This window comes from Mobula hypostoma, chromosome 3, assembly GCF_963921235.1.
Source record: "Mobula hypostoma chromosome 3, sMobHyp1.1, whole genome shotgun sequence".
Lineage (NCBI taxonomy): Eukaryota > Metazoa > Chordata > Chondrichthyes > Myliobatiformes > Myliobatidae > Mobula > Mobula hypostoma.
The window spans coordinates 7480011-7497391 of NC_086099.1; the positions used below are offsets into that span (position 1 = coordinate 7480011).

General features: G+C 42.5%; 1 protein-coding gene across 1 annotated transcript in view; it reads left to right on the plus strand.

Moving 5' to 3' along the window:
- smad4b (SMAD family member 4b) overlaps positions 1–17381 on the plus strand; it is a 108579-nt gene that overhangs the window by 25189 nt on the left and 66009 nt on the right. The window contains exon 3 of the mRNA XM_063042619.1: positions 13141–13315. Coding sequence (XP_062898689.1) covers positions 13141–13315 — 175 coding nt within the window. The remainder of the gene's footprint in view (positions 1–13140; positions 13316–17381) is intronic.

Here is a 17381-nt window from a genome sequence, read left to right on the forward strand (position 1 = left end):
GAAGGGGAGGGGCAGAGGCCCTATAAAGAAGGTGGGGGGAGGGTGGGAAGGAGAAGGCTGATAGGTGCCAGGTGAAAAACCAGTAAGGGGAAAGATAAAGGGGTGGGGGAGGGGAAGCAGGGAGGTGATAGGCAGGAAAGGTGAAGAAGGAATAGGGGAAAGCACAATGGGTAGTAGAAGGAGGTGGAACCATGAGGGAGGTGATAGGCAGCTGGGGGAGGGGGCAGAGTGACATTAGGGATAGGGGGAGGGAGGGGGAGGGAATTATCGGAAGTTGGAGAATTCTATGTTCATACCAAGGGGCTGGAGACTACCTAGACGGTATATGAGGTGTTGCTCCTCCGACCTGAGTTTAGCCTCATCATGGCAGTAGAGGAGGCCATGTATGGACATATCTGAATGGGAGTGGGAAGCAGAGTTGAAGTGGGTAGCTACCAGGAGATCCTGTCTGTTGTGGCGGACGGAGCAGAGGTGCTCGACGAAGCGGTCCCCCAATCTGCATCGTGTTTCACCGATATAGAGGAGGCCGCACCGGGAGCACTGGATGCAATAGATGACCCCAACAGACTCAGAAGTGAAGTGTTGCCTCACTTGGAAGGACTGTTTGGGGCCCTGAATGGTGGCAAGAGAGGAGGTGTAGGGACAGGTGTAGCACTTGCACTTACAGAGATAAGTGCCAGGTGGGAGATCCATGGGGAGGGACGTGTGGACCAGGGAGTCGCGGAGGGACCGATCCCTGCGGAAGGCGGAGAGGGGTGGGGAGGGAAACATAGGAAATAGGTGCAGGAGTATAGGTCATTCGAAAAGATAGATCTTGGTGATTGTCATGCTGACTTACAGCAAACTGAAAAGCTTGAGCATGTAGATATTAAGGAAGAGGATGTGCTGGAGGTTTTAGAAAGCATCAAGTTGGATAAGTCATCGGGACCGGACGGGGTGTACCCTAGGCTACTGTGAAAGCGAGGGAGGAGATTGCTGAGCCTCAGGTGATGAGCTTTGCATCATCAATGAGGATGGGAGAGGTTCCTGAGGATTGGAGGGTTGCGGATGTTGTTCTGTTATTCAAGAAAGGGAGTAGGGATACCCCAGGAAACTACAGATCAGTGAGTCTTACTTCAGTGGGTGGTAAGTTGATGGAGAAGATCCTGAGAGGCAGGATTTATGAACATTTGGAGAGGAATAATATGATTAAGAATAGTCAGCATGGCTTTGTCAAAGGCAGGTCGTGCCTTACAAGCCTGATTGAATTTTTTGAGGATGTGACTAAACACCTTGATGAAGGAAGAGCAGTAGATGTACTGTTTATGGATTTCAGCAAGGCATTTGATAAGATACCTCATGCAAGGCTTATTGAGAAAGTAAGGAGGCATGGGATCCAAGGAGACATTGCTTTGTGGATCCAGAACTGGCTTGCCCACAGAAGGCAAAAAGTGGTTGTAGATGGGTCATATTCTGCATGGAGGTCAGTGATCGGTGGCGTGCCTCGGGGATCTGTTCTAGGACCCTTACTCTTCTGATTTTTAAAAATGACCTGGATGAGGAAGTGGAGGGATGGGTTAGTAAGTTAGCTGATAACACAAAGGTTAGAGATGTTGTGGATAATGTGGAGGGCTGTTAGAGGTTACAGCGAGACATTGATGGGATGCAAAACTAGGCTGAGAAGTGGCAGATGGAGTTCCACCTAGGTAAGTGTGAGGTGGTTCATTTTGGTAGGTCAAATATGATGGCAGAATATAGTATTAATGGTAAGACACTTGGCAGTGTGGAGGATCAGAGGGATCTTGAGGTCTGAGTCCATAGGACACTCAAAGCTGCTGTGCAGGTTGACTCTGTGGTTAAGAAGGCATACGGTGTATTGGCCTTTATTAATCATGGAATTGAATTTAGGAGCCGAGAGGTAATGTCACAGCTTCACAGGACCCTGGTCAGACCCCACTTGGAGTACTGTGCTCAGTTCTGGTCACCTCACTACAGGAAGGATGTGGAAACCATAGAAAGGGTGCAGAGGAGATTTACAAGGGTGTTGCCTGGATTGGGGAGCATGCCTTATGAGAATAGGTTGAGTGAACTCGGCCTTTTCTCCTTGGAGTGATGGAGGATGAGAGTTAACCTGATAGAAGTGTACAAGATAATGGGAGGCATTGATCGTGTGGATAGTCAGAGGCTTTTTCCTCAGGGCTGAAATGGCAAGCACGAGAGGGCATAGTTTTAAGGTGCTTGGAAGTAGGTACAGGGGAGATGTCAGGGGTAAGTTTTTTATGCAGAGAGTGGTGAGTGCATGTAATGGGCTGCCGGCGACAGTGGTGGAGGGGGAAACAATGGGGTCTTTTAAGAGACTCCTGGATGGATACATGGAGCATTGAAAAATAGAGGGCTATGGGTAAGCCTAAGTAGTTCTAAGGTAAGGACATGTTTGGCACAGCTTTGTGGGCCTGTATTGTGCTGTAGGTTTTCTATGTTTCTGTTGGGGCTGAGAGGAAAATTGGATTCAGTGGTCCAAATGGCCTAACTCTGCTCCTATATCTTATGTTCTTTAGTCTTAATCTTGATGTGGGCTGCTTCTCAAATAATCTTGTTTGGTTCATGTTAAAGTTATTACAGCAATGCCTGTTACTGAAAAATTTACTCCTTTGCAAAGAGTAGGGGAAAATAATGCAATTTAAAGATTTTCAAATGGGAATAAATAAACTTGTGGGGTAGAGATACGTCTGTTCCTAAAGGAGGTGTAAGGCATTCCTTCCCTCCGCTAGCATGCAGGTGTAGCAAGATGTAGCACCTGCTTAGCCCCCTAATCAGTGTCACATGAAGCCATGGGAGCAGGCGGTGGATAGTTGTATGAGCTGCTGGTGTATATTACAAGTCCTGGTTATGTGACAGTCTCTGGAGAATATTGATAATGGCTAGGGTTACCCTTCATGTAATGACCCTGCCCAGAAGAAGGGAGTGGTAATCTACTTTAGAAAAATTTGTCAAGAACAATCGTGCTCATGGATAAGACCATGATCGCACATTTCAAACGACACAGCACATAATGATTAAGTTTGTGACTAAGGAGAAAAGAAAAAGCAGTGACATTAATAACAATTCTTAACTGTACTGAACATCTTGGCTCAAACAATACCTAAAGATTACAAAAAGAAGTATTACTCCCTCTTCATTAGCCTGTGTTTTTTAATTATTTATGCATTGATCCACTCTTTGAGATATGGTGTTCCCCACATTAACAACTTGTATGAGATTTGCGTTATTTCAAGGTACTGAAATCAGTAATTGCCAATGCATGGGAGCACACTTTTTTTCATCAAAAATGTTGATGTAAGACCTGACTATTTGATATTTCAGTTCTCCTGGATATTTGGTGACTTGCGCTTGGTTTTGAATCTTGGCTTTACGTAGCTTAACCTATATAGCTTCATCTCTTAAATATCCTTCTTGTCCTTAATATTTCGGTTATGTTACCAGAGGAAATGAACTTTTTTGTGTCTATGCTAGCAAATGTTTTCCTCATTTTAAACACTGCTAGATTAACGTCTCAATCTTCTGTACTTGAGAATTCAAGCCAAAGCTTATGCAACATGTCCTGTTGAGTTCTGCGATTGTTATACCCATTCAAGGTCATGTATTTTCATGGGTGTAGTGCCCAAAAGTGAATATAGTACTTCAGATAATTAGAGGTCTGCATAACTGAACAATACATTTCTTTCCACAGGAAGAAACAGATGTTCTGTTAAAACTTTTGACTCTTCCTTGTTAATACCTGCAGGATTTTCATAATCTGAAAACCCAGATCTCTCCAGCTTCTCCACAGTTGTCACTATAAATACATTACTCAAGTTCAAGTATAGTTTATTGCCTTTCATCTGTTCAATTGTATACCATCTAATGAAACAACTTTCCTTTGGACCAAAGTGCATTGCTTTGTACTGAATATAACTCACATACATAATGTATAAAGTGATATTATCACCATAAATTAAGAAATAATAAAGTGCATGTAGATTTAGAATTAGAATATTATTTCTTACAATGTGATGGAGTAAAAATATTTGTTGTATTTCTGTCATTATGTACAAGCAATAAGAAAGGGAAATGAGGGAGGATATTGCCTAAACACTAAGACTGTATACATAATTGTTTTGTATACATGTATGTACAGTCAGATCAATGTGTATTGATACATCTGATGGACTAGTGAAAGAACCCCGGCCTGTTGGTCCTGGCCTTAATGCTGTGAGACCATTTGCCAGATGGAAGGAGGTGAAATAGTTTGTGGTTGGGGTGACTGGAGTCCCTGACCTTTTTGTGCACCTGCTGCTGCAAATTTCCTGAATAGGTACACTGGGCTATCCACACCACTTTCTGCAGTGCTCTGAGATTGAGGCTAGTACATTTCCCACACTAGGCGATGACACAGCCAATCTGGATGCTTTCGATGGTGCTCTTGTAGAAAGTCCTGAGAATCTGGGGATGCATGTCAGACTTCAGCTATCTGAAGTGAAAGAGACGCTGTTGTGCTTTTTTCACCACACAGTCGGTATGTATAGTCCAGGTGAGATCCTCCGTGATGTGTACACCCAGAAACTTGAATCTACTCACCCTCTCAACTACAGTCCCAATTGATGTCAATAGAGGCTAGCCTGTCTCTGTTCCTCCTCTAATCCACGATCAACTTCTTTTGTTTTTTTCGACTTTGAGAGAGAGGTTGTTTTCCTGGCACCACTGTGTCAGGGTGTTGACTTCTCCTCTGTAGGCTGTATGACACCAGTTTAAAAGTAAACAGTATAACACTGCTAGCACATCATATGTGATGAGACCTGGGTGGTAACAGGGAGTCCAGTTCTTGCAATCCTTTGTAGAGACTTGCAGTCAGATGTCACACTGTTCCCGTACCAGACAGCTTGTGGAGACACACTCGATGGTGTTCCTTAAAAATTGGTTAGGTTGGTAAGTGGGCGGGGGGGGGGTGGTGTTTAGGGCTTCACTGGTCTTAACTTCCTCAGGAAGTGGAGAGTGGAGACGCTGTTGTGACCAAAGAGCTGGTATTGAGGGAGCAGCTGAGATCATCTGCATACTCAGAAACTCAGTGCTCCTGTCTCTGTCCACAGAGGAGTCACTTCTCTGCAGTGAGGGGTGGTCAGCCTGCGCCTTCCTGAAGTCCCCAATCAGCTCTCTGGTCTTCCCCATGTTGAGATTCAAATCATCATGCTTTCTGTAGAGGGAAATCTTGCCTGACTAATTTGTTAGAATTCTTCGAGGAAGTAACAAGCAGGATGTACAAAGGGGAGGCAGTGGATGTCACTTACTTGGATTTTCAGAAGGTGTTTGATAAGGTGCCACATATGAGGCTGCTTAACAAGATAAAATCCTATGGTGTTATAGGAAAGATACTGGCATGGATAGCGGAATGACTGACAGGCAGGAGGCAACAAGTGGGAATAAAAGGGGCCCTTTCTGGTTGGCTGCCACTGACTATTGATGTTCCTCAGGGGTTAGTCTTGGGACCACTGCTTTTCACGTTGTTAATGATTTTGATAATGCAATTGATGGCTTTGTGGCGAAGTTTGCTGATGATACGAAGGTGGGTGGACGGGTAGATGGTACTGAAGAAACAATGTGATTACAGCAGGACTTAGACAAATTTGGGAGAATGGGCAAAAAAGTAGCAGATGGAATAGAGTGTTGGGAAATGTATGAAAATGCATTTTGGTAAAAGGAACAATAGTGTGGACTGTTACCTAACTCGGGTGAAGGTTCAAACATCAGAGGTGCTGAGGGACTTAGAAGTTGTGCAAGACTCCCAGAAGGTTAACTTACAGGTTGAGTGTGTGGTAAAGAAGGCAAGTGCAATGTTGGCATTTATTTCAAGGAGATAATTCTGAGCCTTTATAGAACACTAGTCAGAACGCTCTTGAAGTATTGTCAACATATTTTGGGCCCCATATCCCATAAAGCATGTGTTGTCACTGGAGAGAGTCCAGTGGAGGTTCATGATGATGATTCTGGGAATGAAGGGGTTAACATATGAGGAGTGTTTGGCAGCTTTGGGCTGGTACTACTGTGGGGATCTCATTGATACCTACCAAATGTTGAAAGGATGCGATAGGACCAGATATGGTGGGGTGTCCAGAACTTGAGGGCACAGCCGCTAAATTAAGGGGTGACCCTTTAGAACAGAGGTAAGGGAATTTTTTTTGAGTCAGAAAGTAGTAAACCTGTGAATGCTCTGCCACTGACTGTGATGGAGGCCAAGTCTGTGAGAATATTTAAGACAGAAGTTGATAGTTTCCTGATTGGCCAGGGCATCAAAGGAAATGGCGAGAAAGCAGGTGTATGGGGTTGAGTGGGATCTGGGATCAGCCACGTTGGAATGGTGGAGCAGATTCAATGGGCTGCATGGCCTAATGCTGCTCCTGTGTCTTATGGTCTTGTATCCTAGAGGGGAAATATGCTTTTGCAACTGGAGAGAATTTTAACTAGATTGGCAGGAGGGTACCACAGGGATTTCAACTTTGGTAAGCGTGAGGTGATGTATTTTGGACTGTTGAATGAAGGCAGGATTCATAGATGTGGAACAGTAGCACCTGGGAGTACAAGTACACATTTGGCTGAGAGATTCAAGATAATTTATTGTCATTCTTCAACACGAGTGTAAAAGAGAACAAAATGATTGTTGTTCTGGATCCAGTGCAGCTTTAAAAAAAATACAATCTGCATAAAAACCCAATACGAAACAAATAAACCACAGAAAATATAAATATAAAAGTAATCCTGTTAAAATGTACAAGGAACTATTATATTCATAAACACAAGAAATTGTGCAGATGCTGGAAAACCAAAGCGACACACAGGAAACATTGGAGGAACTCAGTGGTTCAGGCAGCATTTATAGAAATGAATAAACAGTCGCCATTTCGGGCTGAGACCCTTTTCAGGGCTAGACTGTATGTACATAAAATGGTGCTAGATAACGTGTGTCTAGTGGTGGTTGAGGGTGTGGAGGGGTGCGTTACTGGGTGGAAGTGTTGTACAGCCTGATGGCTTGGGAGAAGTAATTGCTTTTCAGTCTGGTGGTCCTGGCGTGAATACTATAATAATATATGACTCTCTTGATTGTGAGGGTTTTAATCCTATTGTTTTAATAGTTTATAAATAACTCTTTTCAGGACAGGAGTAAAATTGAGCCTATTGTTCCCACCATCTCCTGCCACATAACCAGTTTCCTAAAGAGGGATCTGCTATTTCTGAGTGTTAACTTTAGTTAGGTTTCTTATGAGGGCCTTTTGTGAACCTGTGAGTAAATCCATGTCAGTTACTCAGCTCTGTAGTGATATGTTTGCCAATTAACCTGACTCTTAAAAACTCTCACTCATTCCCCAACTGCACTTTATTTACTTGCGCACAAGGAGAACAGCATGACCCCTGTCCACCATACTGTTCTGTAAGAAATTACATTTTTGTACAGAACTGGTCAGCAGTTACAGATATTGATAACTTTCAAATTCCATATTTGCAAGATCAACCACCGTTCACAATAGGTTTACCACTGATGATACTTTGAAGTTGGTGAAGCAGTTGTTCCTTAGTTGGTATGTGTGCCTTGAATCCTTCCTTACATTCTCAACGCGTCACAGTAAGCCACAGTGGCTCCTTTTCTTTACTGTGCAAATGGAAGCTATGCTTTTCTAAGACCTTTCCTAAAAGATCTTTCTTGCCTGATCTGCTTAAGATATATATATTCATTGAGAATATTCTCAATTCAAGATTGCCTAATGTCATTTCCAGTACACAAGTGTAAGAGAGAACAAAATAAATGCTATTCCGGATCCGATGCAGCACACACAAAAAACAAATAAGGTTATTAACACAATAATAATAAAAAGCTCAATGAATATAAATACACAAGAACTTATGTACATAGATTGATTGTGTGTCCATAAAGTGATGCTAGGCACAGGAGCGTCTGTACATAAGGTGACAGGAAATGATAAAGTAGTGATAGTTGGGGGTGTGGAGGTGTTGGTTGGCAGTTGGACATGTTGATCAGCCTTACTGTTCGTGGAAAGCAACCTTTTTGAGTCTGATGGTCCTGGTGTAAATGCCTTGTAGCCTCCTCCCTGATGGAGTGGGACAAACAGTCCTTGATCAGGGTGGGTAGGATCCTACATGATATTGCTGACCTTTTTGCCAGCACCTTTCTGTATATATGTTCTTAATGACAGGTTGGCTAGTGCTGGTGATGCACTGGGCAGTTTTGACTACTCATTGTAGAGCCTTCCTTTCTGCCGCAGTGTAGTTTCCATACCCTGCAGTGATGCAGCATGTTCAGATACTCTCTGCTATGCATTTGTAGAATGATGTATACATAGACCATCTCGCTTCAGCCTCCTCAGAGGGTAGAGGCATTAGTGAGCTTTCCTGATTGTGTAGGATGTGTCCAGGGCCATGAGAGGTTGTGTGTAATGTGCACTCCCTGGAGTTTGAAACTGCTGGCACTGGTGTAAAGAGGCATGTGAATTTGATAACCATCTTCTTTGTCTTGTTGACATTAAGGAAGAGGTTATTTGCGTGGCTCCAGGTCTCAAGCTCTTGTGCCTCATCGTTGTTGGTAACCAAGGTAAGAAATCAGCATTAGTGAGTCAGTGGCCTATTCTGGTTTCCACTTGAACTTGCTACATACAATGCAAGAGGTCATTGTGTTCATTGTGCCCATGCCAACTCCCACTAGTACAGTTCCATTCGTCCCGAAGGTTGATTGAAGTCTAGTGGTCAGGGCCCAAAGTCCTGAGTCCAGTGTTTGGAAATCCATGAGTCTGCTGGAACTGGGGCCGTTGACAGCCTGTCCTGGGTTAGAGGACTGTGTGCATTGGTGGTTGAGTGAGTGGGAGGGAAGAACAGGATTTGTTTTGCTGTTGCTGTTTTGTTATGTTCTGTGTTGTTCTGCCGAGCATTGTGGGCATGCAGTGCTGGTGCGAGAATGTGTGCAGATATCTGCAGGCTGTCCCCAGCATATCTATGTTGATTGTTGAGGCAAAAGGCACATTCCATTATGTGTGCTGATGTTTGGATATGCATGTACCAAATAAAGCTGATCTTTATTTTTCCAACTAGCTGGGGTCCATGCTCCCCACAGCTCACTTCTAGTGCTCCGGGATCCTTGGTTCTTGTGCTCCCTTGAAAAACAATGGGTTCACTAGAACAACTGTTGTGTAACCACTTTAAATGAATAAGTGTTTTATTTTATTTGGAGATACAGTATGACACAGGCCCTCCAAGATGCGCTGCCCAGCTTCCTCCAACTGTCCTGACGAAGGGTCTCGGCCCGAAACGTCGACTGTACCTCTTCCTATAGATGCTGCCTGGCCTGCTGCGTTCACCAGCAACTTTGATGTGTGTTACCTTCAATTTAAACCTAGCCTAATCACAGGTCAATTTACAATGACCAAGTACCCTTCTAACCGAAGGACATACAAACTTCAAACAGAGGTCAATGAACTCTGACACCCCAAGCTGTAATAGTATCGTGCTAATTGCACACGATAAGGACTAGATAGGGTGGATGTGGACAGGATGTTTCCTATGGTGGGGATCTATAACTAGAGGGCAAAGAATTGAGGAACGACCCTTTAGAACAGAGGTAAGGAGGAATTTTTTTAGCTGGAGAGTAGTGAATCTGTGGAATGCTCTGGCACAGTGGTAGAGACCAAGTCAGTGGGTATATTTAAGGCAGAAGTTGATCGCTACCTGATTGGTCAGGGCATCAAAGGATTGTGAGAAGGCAGGTATATGGGTTTGAGTGGGATCTGGGATCAGCCATGATAGAATGGGGGAGAGGTTCGATGGGCTGAATGGTCAATTTCTGCTCCTATGTCTTATGGTCTTAAAGACCCCAGGTCCAGGGGGGGTGGTGTGTTGCGGTAATCTTTAATTACTTTGCCCTGTATGTTTTTGTTTGCTAATAAGAGTTCCTTCCTTTCTTTCATGCATGATATCAGGCTTCTTTAGTGATGTTGGAGCTGCACTCGTCCAGAAGTGGAGAATATCCCATGAACTGTGCCTTGTATAGCATGGGAGGCAACAATCCCTCTAATACTTATTTACAGCTACACAGACCAGCTATTGCTCTGAGTGGAAAATTTTTACACGGCCTGAAAACTGCCTGGCACTTTAAATGTATTTTTGGAATATGCATATCAGACAGAAATCACAGCTCACAACACAAGTAAATGATGGCATGCAGTCAGAACAACTGATAGGCACAATAGCAGAAGTAAAGACTAGACAATATTGGTGTTCAGCGGGCTGGCACTTTATTAACACTGAGCTACTGACTTCCATTCTGTGTTTATTGTTACAATTTATAACAGTATTGTAACTTGATATACTGACTAAAATATGCTGAAGCCCTGAAGTGTTTCAAAGTAAAGGTTGTGGTAGATTTATAATTATGTGGGCACGTGGCCAAGTGGTTAAGGCATTGGACTAGCTACCTGAAGGTCGTGAGTTCGAGCCCCAGCCGAGGCAACATGTGTTGTGTCCTTGAGCAAGGCATTTAATCACACATTGCTCTGCGACGACACTGGTGCCAAGCTGTATGGGTCCTAATGCCCTTCCCTTGGACAACATTGGTGTCATGGAGAGGGGAGACTTGCAGCATGGGCAACTGCAGGTCTTCCATACAACCTTGCCCAGGCCTGCGCCCTGGAGAGTGAAGACTTTCCAGGTGCAGATCCATGGTCTCGCAAGACTAACGGATGCCTGCATTTATTTATTTATTTAGATTTATAATTTAGAAAATTATTAGATTATATCCATTAACACATAATTACTGGGTATTTCACAATTACATTAACATAGATTTCAAAATTATACCTGTATTAGCATAATTTCAATATTGTATTCACTTTATATAAAATATCATCAACAAGACACTGTGCATGGGAGCATTTCAGTTACTACATGGTCACACACCTGGGAGCTTAGAGGGTACATTTGTGGGAGGGTGTTGAAGTGTGAAGAAGTGAGTCACTCACAGGGAACCCAATCTCTGACTTGCTTTGTAGTCATGGTATTTCTGTGGCTTTTCAGTCTGAGTGTCCCAAAATATTGAAGTAAATGACATCATTAACCATTGAGATTGTACTGAATCGTCTGCTGTTCACCTTTGATCTTAAGGGTATAAAAATATGATGTTTTGGGTTTGTGAGCCTCTACCAAGAGCATCTCCAAGCGAATGTTTGTTTGTTGTTATGAATAAAGACTTGTATATCCACAACTCCAGTGTGTCTCCTGCAGGATGTTGATGTTGGGAATTCCATTACTTAATGCCACTGAATGTTGAAGATAGGTGATTGACACTCTTTTTGGAGGTGTCATTGCTTAGAACTGTTACGGCGCAAATGTTTCTTGCCAGCTATTAGTCCATGGTTACTTTTTTCTTGGTTCTGGAGTGTGCAGGCCTGAATGCTTGAAACTGCAGTGATCAAAACAATTCCAAATTGTCCTACTGTTTATTTCTTGCCAATTGTCAGTGACAAAAATCACTGCTATTTGAACACAAATGCATGCGACTGATGCTATTTAATAACACTAACAAGAGAAAGTCTGCAGATGCTGGAAATCCGAGCAGCAGACACAAAATGCTGGGGGAACTCAGCAGGCCAGGTAGCATCTATGAAAGAAAAATGCACAGTTAATGTTTCAGGCTGAAATCCTTCGGCAGGACTGGGGGGCGGGGGGGGGGGAAGCTGAGGAGTAGATTTGAAAGGTGGGACGAGGGGAGAGAGAAACACCAGGTGATACGTGAAGCTTGGAGGGGAAAGGATGAAGCAAAGAGCTAGGAAGTTGATTGGTGAAAGAGACAGAAGGCCATGAGCGAAAGAAAAGGGGAGGGGAAGGAGCACCAGAGGGAGGCAATGGGCAGGCAAGGAAATAAAATGAGAGAAGGAAAAGGGGATAGGAAATGGTGGGGGGGAGGCATTACTAGAAGTTTGAGAAATCAAAGTTCATGCCATCAGATTGGAGGCTACCCAAACAGAATATAAGGTGTTGGTCTTCAAACCATGGATGAACATGTTGGAATGGTAGTGGGAGGTGGAATTAAAATGGGTGGCCACTGGGGGGATCCTGCTTGTTCTGGGAGACGGAGCGTAGATGCTCAGCGAAGCCGTCTCCCAATCTATGTCAAGTCTCACTGATAAACAGGAGGCCACACCAAGAGCACTGAACTCAGTATATGACCCCAACACTCTCACAGGTGAAGTGTCGCCTCACCTGGAAGGACTGTTTGGGGCCCTAAATAGTAGTGAGGTAGGAGGTGAAGAGGTAAGTGTAGCACTTGTTCCGGTTGCAAGGGTAAGTGCCAGGAGGGAGATCAGTGGGGAAGGACGAATGGACAAGGGAGTCACGTAGGGAGCAATCCCTGCGGAAAGCAGAAAGTCCAATTGGATCCCACCACCAAACATGTCTTCCCCACTTTTAGCTTTTTTCTCCAGTCCTACCGAAGGGTTTCAGCCTGAAACGTTGACTGTGCTTTTTTCCATAGATGCTACCTGGCCTGCTGAGTTCCTCCAGCATTTCATGTGTGCTATTTAAAAACTGATCACTCTAAGCATGGTGTAGAGTCTAACGGCCACATAAATGCACGTGACTGACGCTAGTTAAAAACTGTTCAGCAACAGTCTCCTATCCGAATTAAGCAGCACAGTATTCCAAATAAATGAGGGAATCCTGGCTATTTTCTTGATTAGGTTTTGTTCTTTAAGAATTGAGTGGCTGTCCTGATTAACCGAAGACCCAGTCAACTGGAACCCATTGTATTAGAAAATAGTACGAAATTTAGCTAACATTGAAATGCAGAGAAATCTAATATGGTAAATCATGTATTTTAAGTATCAAATAATGATAAAGAATATTTGTTGTCTGTTTTGAGTTCAGTAATTTGACTGTTCCCATGATTGATTTTCTACATAGCCTGATCTGTTCTTTTTATTTAATTGTAGTTTCAGATTCATATTCACAATATTAGCTATTGCACTATTCCAAGGTTACTTCTGCACAATTAATTATTGTATAGTTTATGATGACTTTTGTGTGTATGTATAAATATATATCTATATATAAAAAAAATCCTGTCTTCCCCAGGTTGCTGGACGGAAAGGTTTTCCACATGTGATTTACGCCAGGCTCTGGAGATGGCCTGATCTTCACAAAAATGAACTCAAACATGTAAAATATTGTCAGTATGCATTTGACCTGAAATGTGACAGTGTCTGCGTGAACCCTTATCACTATGAGCGTGTGGTTTCTCCTGGCATCGGTAAGGGCTTCTGTTTTATTTTCTATACGTATGTACTAACAAATCTGTAGTGCGTGAATTAGCTACTTGTGGTCAGGTGCCTGGGACAACATTGACTTTGTGTTTATTGTCATCTGACTGTACACATATTCAACCATAAGAAACAACATTCCTCCGGACCATGGTGCACCATACATATGATGTACATAGCACATAAACAAAGTATTATCACAATTAAGTTAGTAAAATATAATTCAAAATACATGTGAAGTATGCGGCACTGGTAAAAAGTGCAGTATACAGCTTGCTATACTAGTGATGGGACCTTGGTACTGGCTGGGTATTCATTAGTGTCATGGCCTGTGGGAAGACTTACTTTCACTATAGCAACACCTCAGTGAGGAGCAAGTCTAAGTGCAAGCTATTTCTGGTCCTCAGTGCAATAAAGATTAGAAGAAGAGTAGTTAGTTGACAACAGAGTTAGTGATGTACTTTGTAAGCAATAGCGAAATGAGGAAAAACTGAGGGGTCTTCCCTAGATTTGGAGTTCTTGGCCAGAAATTGGAGCAGTATGCAGTACTCAGCCTTGATGTAAATCTTTATACTATCCCTGCTACAAATCAGAATCAGGTTTATTATCACCAGCATGTGATGTGAAATTTGTTAACTTAGAAGCAACAGTACAATGCAATACATAATCTAGCAGAGGAAAAAAATAATAAATAAAATAAAATAAAGAAGTAAATCAACTACGTATATTGAATAGATTACAGAAAAAGTGCAAAAACAGAAAAACTGTATATTTTTAAAAAAAAAGTGAGTTGAGTGTCCAAACATTCAATGTCCATTTAGGAATCGGATGGCAGAGGGGAAGAAGCTGTTCCTGAATCGCTGAGTGTGTGCCTTCAGTTGGGGTGTAGATAAGGTAAATACAAGCAGCAGAGTATATAGATAGGGTAACTAACAAACAGATTTCTTCCACTGAGGTTGGGTGAGACTAGAACTAGAGGTCATAGGTTAAGAGGGAAAGGTGAAATATTTATGGGAACCCATGTTCCCATAAATATTTCACCTTTCCCTCTTAACCTATGACCTCTAGTTAACATGGGTTCCCATAAATGGGTTGTCACTCGGGCTGGTGGGAGTATGGAACGAGCTGTCAGGAGAAGTGTTAGATGCGGGTTCAATCGCAACATTAAGGAAAGTTTGGATAGGTACATGGATGGGAGGGATATGGAGGGCTCTGGTCTGTGTGCAGGTCAATGGGACTCAGCAGTTTATTAGCATGGACTAGATAGGCTGAAGTGCCTGTTTCTGTACTATAGTGTTCTATGACTCTATATTAAGAAAAAGCAAGTGAAGGTTGATGGTGAGGGGATTTTCATCATCATTAATCATCCTTGCCACCTTTGGTTATGTTATTTTGATATGTAAGTAAGGCATGATGAATATCAAAACAATTAGAATTGGAAAAACCTGAATTAATAAGTTCAACAGCCTTCCACCTTAGACTTATACTAATTTTGATGCTTTTGTGTATCATGTTTCAAATTTTGTTTAATAATCTGGTATTTATTAGTGTTTTGAAAGTGTTTTGGTTGGAGACTGCTCATGCCACTGCAGTAAATGCTGCAGATTTGCCCATCGTCATAGCACAGAAATAGGCTCTTCAGCTCAGCTACTTCATGCTGAACTATTAATCTGCCTAGTCCCATTGACCTGCACCTGGACCATCATCATCAGCATCAGCGATTGCTCGTAGTCGAGTATGATTCTTCTCCTGGTGGTTGATCTGGTCACTTGTGGATCTTGAAATGACTGAAGAGACCGATGCGTGATTCACAAGTCCTATTGCATTGTTGGCAGGTGCCAGTCATTGAAGTGGTGGTGGATGTAGCTGGTTGGGCCGATTTCTCTTAAATGTTGAAATTGAACCTGAATCCATCACTTTTACTGGCAGCTCATTTCACATTCTCACTACCCTCTGAATGAAGAAGCTCTCACTCAGGTTCATCTTAAGCATTTTACTATTTACACCTCTGATAATTTTGTGTACCGCTATCAAATCTCCCATATTCTCGTACACTCCAGGGAGTCAAGTCCTAACCTATTCAACCTTTCCTTATAACTCAAGTTCTGGCAATATCCTTGTAAATCTCCGCACTCTTTCAATCTTATCTAGATCTTTCATGTAGGTAGGTGGCCAGAACTGCACACAATACTCCAAATTAGGCCTTGCAATGTGTTATACAACTTCAACATAGCAACCCAACTCCTGTCCTCAGTACTTTGGTTTATGAAGGCCCAATGTGCCAAAAGCTCTCTGTACAACCCTATCTACTTGTGACATCACTTTCAAAGAATTATGGATCTGTATTCCCAGATCCCTTTTTTTTCTATTGTTCTCCTCAGTGCTCTACCACTCAGTGTTTTAAGTCCCACCCTGGTGTGTCCTACTAAAGTGCAACTTATTTGCATTAAATACCATCTGCCATTTTCAGCCCATTTTTCCAGCTGGTCTGGATCCTGCTGCAAGCTTTGATAGCCTTCCTTGCTATCTTGGTGTCATCCACAAATTTGCTGATCCAGTTTTATGTGAATATTCAGTCATTAGATTACACTGTGGTACCACTGTTATTTCCTGACAACATATTTGAACATGTTATATAGTTACAGAATACTGCAGGCAAGGGTCTTGGCCCTAAAAGAAGAACTGTCCATTTCTCTCCATAGGTGCTTCCTGATCCACTTAGTTCCTGTAGCTTTTTGTGAGTTACTTCAATTTATACTATTTGAATGCATTATGAAACACTATTGCTGCTTGCTAAAATATAACCATATATAATATAAGAATTACAGCACGGAAACAGGCACGTGCCGAATTCTTTCTCTCACCTAGTCCCACCGACCTGCACTCAGCCCATAACCCTCCATTCCTTTCCTGTCCATATATCTATCCAATTTAACTTTAAACGACAACATCGAACCTGCCTCAACCACTTCTGCTGGAAGCTTGTTCCACACAGCACCACTCTCTGAGTAAAAAAGTTCCCCCTAAACTTTTGCCTTTTAAGTCTCAACTCATGTCCTCTTGTTTGAATCTCCCCCACTCTCAATGGAAAAAGCCTATCCACGTCAACTCTATCTATCCCTCTCATAATTTTAAATGCCTCTATCAAGTCCCCCCTCAACCTTCTACGTTCCAAAGAATGAAGACCCAACTTGTTCAACCTTTCTCTGTAACTTTGGTGATGAAACCCAGGTAACATTCTAGTAAACCTTCTCTGTACTCTCTCTATTTTGTTGACATCTTTCCTCTAATTTGGTGACCAGAACTGTACACAATACTCCAAATTTGACCTCACCAATGCCTTGTACAATTTTAACATTACATCCCAACTCCTATACTCAATGCTCTGATTTATAAAGGCCAGCATACCAAAAGCTGTCTTCACCACCCTACCCACATGAGATTCCACCTTCAGGGAACTGTGCACTGTTATTCCTAGATCCTTCTGTTCTACTGCATTCTTCAATGCCCTACCATTTACCATGTATGTCCTATTTTGATTAGTCCTACCAAAGTGTAGCACCTCATATTTATCAGCATTAAACTCCATCTGCCATCTTTCAGCCCACTCTTCTAACTGGCCTAAATCTCTCTGCAAGCTTTGAAAACCTACTTCATTATCCACAACTCCACCTATCTTAGTATCATCTGCATACTTATTCATTAAATATACCACCCCATCATCCAGATCATTAATGTATATGACAAATAACATTGGATCCAGTACAGATCCCTGAGGTACACCACTAGTAAACGGCTGAACAAGAAAATTTAGCTGCATATGGAAATAATTTTTAATTTTCGCATTTTGTTAGAAAAAGGTAATGCCGCTTGTTTGGTTTCATTGAAGGATTGGTTTTAATGTGCCTACTTTGTTCATCTTAATGCAGGATGTACTTGGTCTTTTGTGCCATTGCTATACAGACTAATTTTGTGAAAGCTATATTAAAACCATAAGACATAGGAGCTGAATTAGACCATTTGGCCCATTGAGTCAGCTCCACCACTCAAATATGG